Source organism: Primulina eburnea, chromosome 17 (assembly GCF_022965805.1).
Source record: "Primulina eburnea isolate SZY01 chromosome 17, ASM2296580v1, whole genome shotgun sequence".
In the NCBI taxonomy this organism is placed as follows: domain Eukaryota; kingdom Viridiplantae; phylum Streptophyta; class Magnoliopsida; order Lamiales; family Gesneriaceae; genus Primulina; species Primulina eburnea.
Window position 1 is genome coordinate 5,416,103 of NC_133117.1, and position 8,421 is coordinate 5,424,523.

Below are 8,421 nucleotides of genomic sequence, written 5' to 3' on the forward strand. Positions count from 1 at the left end.
GTATCAATAGGTAGCCCTTGTCGAGAGGAGTCCAAATATATATTTATTGAAATTTTTCGGCGACCGGTGAGGCCACAATCGGCGGTCGAAGTGACGAAAATGGTTGAAGAAATGAAGAACAGAAAGTTACGGGAGATGACGCACGGTTTCCAAGGAAAAATTTGAGGATGATTATGGATTTTCATTTTTCCATTTTTTTTAAAATTGTTTTATATGATTTACTTAATTAATAAAACAAATGGGCTGGGCTTACAAATGGGTTGGGCTCTCACATTCTCCCCTGCTAATAAAAGATTTCGTCCTCGAAATCTAGCATACACAATATTTATACAAAAGTGGCTTACAAACATTCACCACTGATAGTACACAGGGAAATCAGAATACATGGAATAATTTATTACATTTTCAAACAGATGAGGCCATTCCTGACGCATCTTAGCCTCTAATTCCCATGTAGCTTCTTCTCTACCATGTCTACTCCACTGTACCATAACTAGTGGAATCGTCTTATTCCTCAGTTGCTTCTCTTTGCGATCAAGGATTTGCACTGGATGTTCAATATAGCTAAGGGAACTGTCTAACTCTACCTCATCAGTCCTCAAGATATGAGAAGGATCCGGCTCGTACTTTCGTAACATAGATACATGAAACACATCATGTATCGCAGACAAACTCTGCGGCAAGTCCAAACGATAAGCCAATGTGCCAATCCTCTCAACAATCGCATATGGACCAATATAACGCGGAGCTAGCTTCCCTTTGCGCCCAAATCTCATAGTACCACGAAATGGTGATACTTTCAAAAAAACCTGATCGCCAACCTGAAATTCTAAAGGCCTACGCCTTTTATTAGCATAGCTGGCTTGACGATCTTGAGCTGCTTTCATTCTTTTCCTGATCATTTCAACTTTTTCTTTCATTTCTTGTATGAATTCTGGTATTGCCATCTGTTTTTCTCCTACATCTTCCCAGCATATCGGAGATCTACATTTTCTACCATATAAGGCTTCAAATGGTGCCATTCCGATGGTTGCTTGGAAGCTGTTATTGTAAGAGAATTTCACAAGTGACAATGATTCCTGCCAACCACCACTAAAATCCATCACGACTGCTCGCAACATATCCACGAGTGTCTGAATGGTCCTCTCTGACTGACCATCTGTCTGTGGGTGATATGCAGTACTCATCGCCAACTTTGAACCCAATGCTGATTGCAAACTGCCCCAAAACTTTGAGGTAAACCTGGGATCACGATCTGATACTATGGTTACAGGCACACCATGCAATCTCACTACATGATCGATGTACATTTTTGCCATTTTCGTATAAGTACAAGTACGATTATAAGGAATAAAATGGGCTGATTTAGATAATCTATCCACAATCACCCAAATCGCATCACAACCACGATTAGAACGAGGTAGGTGTGTCACAAAATCCATAGCAATATGCTCCCAATTCCACTGTGGCACTTCAAGACTATGTAACATACCACCAGGTCTCATTCCCTCAGCTTTAACCTGTTGGCACGTCAAACATCTAGCCACAAAGTCAGAAATCTCCTTCTTCATACCTTCCCACCAATAATGAGATTTCAAGATATGGTACATCTTTCTGATTCCAGGATGAACACTGTGCCGACTACAATGAGCTTCACGAAGTATAGATTCTTTCAAATCTATCAAATTTGGAACCACAAGTCTACCATGATAGCGCAGACATCCATCTGAAGCAACACTGAACTTGTCAGATTGACCTGTCTGAGTCAATTCTTTCAATCTATGAACATGCGGATCAGTTCTCTGTGCTGCTTTGATTTTAGAAACAATCTGTGGTTCAACTTGAATAGATGAAACTATAAAGTAGTCGCCCTTAGACTGATAAGTCCATCGTGAAGTTCCCAAATGCTCATGAACCTTTGAAATAGTCAAAGATGTCAACATTTTAGGCTGAACCTTTCTGCTCAGAGCATCTGCAACTTGATTCATTTGCCCTGGCTGGTACTGAATCTCACAATCAAATTCCTTAAGCAATTCCAACCATCGACGCTGTCTCATATTCAAGTCAGACTGTGTGAAAAGATACTTCAGACTCTTGTGATCAGAATAAATCACAAACTGTTCTCCGTACAGATAATGACGCCATATCTTCAATGCAAACACAATGGCAGCTAACTCCAAATCATGAACTGGATATCGAGTCTCATGTGGCTTCAACTGACGAGATGCATATGCAATCACTCGCCCATTTTGCATCAAAACATAACCCAGTCCATTTAGAGAAGCATCTGTACAGACAACAAATCCACCTGAGCCTGAAGGCAAAGCTAGCACCGGAGATGTGGTCAACTTTTCTTTCAAAGTCCGAAAACTAGACTCACATTCTGCAGTCCACACAAAACGTCGATCTTTCTGCGTCAACTGGGTCATAGGCCTAGCTATTCTAGAAAATCCTTCAATGAAACGCCTATAATACCCAGCTAATCCCAAAAAGCTTCGAATTTCAGACACATTGGTTGGTTTAGGCCAATTGATAACAGCTTCGACTTTACTAGGATCAACAGATACTCCTTGTGCAGATATAACATGGCCTAAAAATAATACTCTGTCCAACCAGAACTCACACTTAGAAAATTTGGCATACAACTGCGCTTCTCTGAGTGTTTGGAGAACTAGTGTCAAATGTTTTTCGTGCTCTTTCTTTGACTTGGAATAAATCAAGATATCATCAATAAAAACGATAACGAATTTATCTATGAATTCCCGGAATACACGATTCATTAAATCCATAAACACCGCGGGAGCATTAGTCAAACCAAACGGCACGACTAGGAATTCATAGTGTCCATAACGTGTCCGAAACGCTGTCTTAGGAACATCTTCCTCTCGGACTCTGAGCTGATGATAGCCGGAACGAAGATCAATCTTAGAATATACAGAAGTACCCTGCAACTGATCAAACAAGTCGTCAATACGCGGCAGAGGATACTTATTTTTCACAGTAGCCCGGTTCAACTGCCGATAATCGACGCACATTCTCATCGTTCCGTCTTTCTTCTTTACAAACAATACTGGAGCTCCCCAAGGTGACATACTGGGTCTGATATATCCTTTCTCCAGTAAATCTTGAAGCTGTTCTTTGAGTTCTTTCAACTCTGTCGGAGCTAAACGATATGGTGCTCTAGAAATAGGATTTGTCCCTGGCATCAATTCAATGCTAAGATCTATTTCCCTTTGAGGCGGAAAACCTGGAATTTCATCAGGAAATACATCTGGAAAATCCTTGACAACGGGAATGTCTGAAACTTTCAATTGTTCTTCCCGTGTTGCATCAAGAGTATAGATAAAAAATCCTTCATTGCCGATTGACAACAACCTGAACATTTCCATTGCAGATACTAATGGAATTCGAGACTGTGAATCATACCCGTAAAAGTTCCATTTGCTGCCATAATACGGTCTAAATCTGACAACTCCATGGAAACAATCCACAATAGCTCGATAATTCGTCAATATATCCATACCGAGGATACAGTCGAAATCAGAAATGGCTAACTTGATTAGATTAGTTATCATAATATTATTCTCAAATCTAATCACACAATTTAGAACTATCTCACGAGACATCAAGTATACACCGGCAGGAGTAGCCACAGACACAGTATCCAACAACGGAATAGTAGCAATCTCATGCTCATCAACAAATGCAGCAGATAAAAATGAATGAGATGCTCCTGTGTCTATCAATATACGTGCAGGATAATCGAAAACATAGCAAATACCTGCAATAACTCCGCCTGGTGCATCCTGGGCCTGGTCCTGAGTCAAAGCATGGACTTGAGCTTGCTGCGGCCCTGGAAATGGCTGCTGAATAGGACCTCTAGGAGGTGGATAACCGGATTGCTGAAATGACTGGGTAGGAGCATATGGTCTAAAGACTGGTCCACGGGGAACTTGTCCAGACTGTTGTGGCTGAAATTGCTGTCTTTGTGCATTAGGGCATACTCTGGCAAAATGCCCAACTTGACCACAAACGTAACAAGATCCCTGTACTCCTACACATTGGGAACTAAAATGTCGACCACCACATCGGTCACAATGCACAGTGCTAGACGACCCAACCGAACCTCCTCCTCGTGCACTTCCTGAACTGGAAGAGCTGGATTGAGACTTCTTCTTGAATTGTTTTCCTTTTACCTTGTACTTCTGCTGTTTGGGTTGTTGGTATGACTGTACAGGCTGATATGGAGGTAAATCCACTGGCATTGACATACTACTACCAGATCCCTGAGAAACAGATGATGGACCTGGCTGTGGGTCTCCTCTGAGCAAACTTGCTTCAATTTTCCTCGCCTTTTCCACTGCTTGAATATACGTATTAGGCGATCCAGTCATTACCAAAGTATGAACAGTCCGTTGCAACCCATGCAGAAAACGTGATAGTTTAGTCTGATCATTCCTAGCAACATGTGGAACATAGGGCAAAAAAAGCAGAAAACTGTGAAGCATATTCCACAACTGATTTGTTTCCCTGCACCAACTGATTGAACTCTTCTTCTTTAGCAGCATAATATGACGGTGGTGCATATTCTTGGTTAAAGTGAGCACGAAATGCATCCCAAGTAATAATTTCACAAGAGTCCTTCATTGCTTCCTCTGTGGCTTCCCACCAGAGTTGTGCTCGGTCTTTCAGTTGGTAGATGGCAAGCTTCAATTTAATATATTGGGAATACTCCATCAAATTAAATAGATGATTTATGCTTTTCAGCCAGCCTGCTGCTTTTTCTCCGCTCTCGTTGCCAAAGAATTTTGGAGGACGTAATTCTTGGAACTGCGAAATTATTAACTGCATTCCTCCAACTTTCTGTGTCAGCTGTTCCACTTCTTGCTCAATCACTGCCTGTCTAGCTCCAGGTCTTTCAGGTCGAGGAGGTTCTTGGTACACTTCTTCTTCAATGTTTTGAGCGACTTGTCCTCGAGGTCGACCACGTCTACCTCTAATGATATCAGCAAGTCCTCGAACATTTTGTGCCTCAGATTCTTGCGCTATTTCCTTCCCTTTTCTACCTCTTCCTCCAGGTGCCATTCTACAAGACACGAGGATTAAATACACAGGCAGATAGCAGGTAAAAGAAATTAATAGGCAATTTCTAAACTACATATCATGCCTAATCAGCTAATCGTCATGCAAATTCAAGAAATCACACCAAATAATTCAAATAAGAGCAAATAGTCAAACACATGCACAATCATGTTATTTGTGTCTAGACTCAAGTGCCCTAGACTCAAATTCGAGCATATCCCAGTTACGCTCTGATACCAACTGTGGGGGCCCGTGCTCCTGATTAACGTTTAATGACCAAACAACCAGGATTTATTAATGTAAACAGCGAAAGCGATTAAAAATTTTCCATTTTGGGCCTACAGAAATTTCGGCATGACCTATTCATAAACAGGACATCCAAAAAAAAATCAAAACATCACAAACAATATTTATATTGTAACGTCCCGAAAATTTGAATGTCCACGTGAACCACGTACATGCAAATTATTAAATTTTTTTGGTATTTTATTAAATTCTTTTAAAGCATTAAATGCATATTTATTTCATTAATTTGTGTGTTAATTCTTGGTTTATTTAAAGTTCATGCATAATGGCTTTTAAATTGCATTTCGCGCTAGAACGAGTAAACGGAGACCGGGAAGTTATCAGAAAAATATTTTTATTGAAATTATTTTTAATTATTTAATATGATGTGTTTTAAATTTTATTTTTAAAAATGGACCTTGGTTGGGTATTTTTACCCACCGGATTATAATTCTAGCCGGTACGCAAATTTTAACGATTCGGGGGATTTTTGAGGGCTCGGGCGATATTTTCAAAAATGTACCAAAACAAAATATTTTTTAGGCTTGATGGATTTGTTTTAAAGATTAATGGGCTCAAATCCCTTTAAAACCATTTAATTTTCAATGTAGACCCATTAGTGCATAATAACCCACTTAATTATCACCTAAACTAAAGATTAAACCTAATCTACAATCATTAGCCGCCCACTCCACCTATCAGCAACCTCTCCCACGTTATTTTCAGCAGCATACACCAGCAACCTACGGCCCTTCAGTTTTTTTTCAAGGAAAACTTCCTCCCCGCTTCTCCGGTTTACGTCTCGCACGTAGTTCTTCGGATTTTCGATCGCGTTATCGCTAAGGCACGCTTTGTATCATTCTTTTTCTCATCATTCACGTCATATATGTTCTGATATGTGTGCTGAATATGTTTATTTTTCGGTCCTTGCATGATAAAATGTTTATGCATTCGGTTTGACAAGAAATATGTATGGTTTGATTCATAACTCACGTTTTCAATGAATTTCATGTAAGGGGCTGCTAGGGTGTCGATTTTAGGAGCTGTACAACTGTATAAGGTGGCGTCTCGGGGGATGGAATTTGCTTAGTGTCGAAAGCATTGATGGCCGATCAATGCTTAACGTTTTTGGCTCGGTTTTGGTGAGTTTGAAGTCTATGGGTTGGGCAGCCGTGCACGGTTCAATCCTTGTCTAGAAGCTGACCCTCTTGGGTCCGTGACGGGGCTAGGAGAGAGCCGTGAGCCGCTGGCCTTGGTTCAGCAGCTGATCGAAGGGGTAAGTTGGGGGAGTGGCTCGGTTGGTTGTCGAGGGTTTTAGGGGTAACACGCCAGGTTAGTTGTTTGGGCAGTAGGGTGAGATAAGATGGTTCAAGGAGGGTCTCCTGAGTTCAGTCTTGGTTCTAGAATAGCTGTTTAGGCGCTGGCCACGTTGGATTTAACTAGAGTCGATAGAACCGCGGCTTGGTTGCATTAGGGTGCGGTCATGGCACTTGCTGGAAATTCCAGCAGCGTGTGGCCTCGTTTTCGTGGGTCATAGTATGCTGGAATATGAGGTTTAGGGGCTGATATGATGTATTTTAAGCATGGTTTGAGTTTGGAAAAATTTGGTTAAGTTTCGGTTCGATTCGGGTTAAAACCGGGACCCCGGTCCAAGTTTTAAAACGAATCGGTTAAGTTTTGAAACGAGCTCGAGTTTACGTCTAAGAAATATTTATAAATATGTTTTGGGATGTTTTAAGGAGTTTGGTAAGCTTCGGGTCAATTTTACAGGTCCAGAGGTGAAATGATAATTTTTGGGTTCCAGGGGCAAAATGGTCATTTTGCACCCGGGATGGGGTTTTGGTCCTGGCAGCGCCCTGAACACAAATATATGATATTTTAAATGTTTATGCATCATTTTTAAGATTTTTACGCAATTACGATAAATACGTTGCATGCTTGGTTTAAAGGAAAAGTTACGCATATGCATGTTTTTATTAAGTGATGAAAATAATGATATTTTTGAAGGATGTGAATTGGTTGTGACTGACGATGTATATGTATACGATGACATGAGATATGATGAGCTGAGGCCCGGGCTCAGTGGGCGGGTAATGCTGTCGCTGATGTCCCCCGCCGCCGGGTACCACGGTTTTTATAGATGGATCCATCGATAGAGCTGATACGATAGAGCTGATACGAAAGTCACAACTAATGAACTGAATTCAATTAAAAGAAAATGTTTAAGTTTATGATGACATGATGAGCTGTTTTGACACGTATATGATGATATGAGATGACATGATATGAGACGACATGAGTTGACACGACATGATTTTATACGACACGTTTACGTTATGCTTTTAAGTTCATGAAATATATGTTGAGTATGATATTTTTCACTGCTGTGTGCCATGTATATGTACTTGTTATTAACGGTACAGGTGTGTTGAGTCTTTAGACTCACTAGGCGTGTGTGATGCAGGTGAGCTTGTTATTGAAAGAACTGGAGGTGCTGAACACTGAGTAGACAGACCTGGTGGGGTGACACGACCCGAGGACCACATGTTTTCCGCATTTTGTTTTTATGAGATTTGAGATGATATGAACATTTTTATACGCTGGGTTTGATACGCTGCTGATTTTCATAATTTTTACTCGTTTATGTTTACGCACTATTTTTATTGTCAAATACTTAATATCATTTTCAAATGTTATTTCGAAAATGCGAGCTTTTATTTAAAAAAAAAATATTTCCGCGCTTTTAAAATTAGTAGATGTTTCATATATACTCGAAATAAAGTCAGAACATCAATTTACAACCTATAGCCGCACTGGCCAGGACTAAACACATGCAGAGCCGGCAAGGCTCGATCACACAACTATCCATTCAAAACATCGTAAAACAACAGTACAGCTACACGGGCATCTCCCCGGTAAATATATGACTCCATAATATAGTGTATATATATATCTGGGAAACTCTCAACCACGACTCGACGACTGGGCACCACTACCTGACGCTCCACCAGACGCGTCAAATCCTCCTGGATAACCTGCTATGGCATCAAAAAC

At 40.6% G+C, this 8,421-nt stretch overlaps 1 protein-coding gene across 1 annotated transcript; it reads right to left on the reverse strand.

Annotated features, from left to right (window-relative positions):
* Nucleotides 1-350: 350 nt before the first annotated feature.
* On the reverse strand, nucleotides 351-5,085 carry LOC140818762 (uncharacterized). The gene is made up of 9 exons (XM_073178814.1): nucleotides 4,541-5,085; nucleotides 3,782-4,458; nucleotides 3,636-3,739; nucleotides 3,095-3,554; nucleotides 2,241-2,590; nucleotides 1,917-2,048; nucleotides 1,272-1,760; nucleotides 1,072-1,163; nucleotides 351-984 (listed from the first exon to the last, which is right to left on the reverse strand). Exons 1-9 carry the CDS (start codon nucleotides 5,083-5,085, stop codon nucleotides 351-353), a joined length of 3,483 nt encoding a protein of 1,160 aa, XP_073034915.1.
* Nucleotides 5,086-8,421: the final 3,336 nt, after the last annotated feature.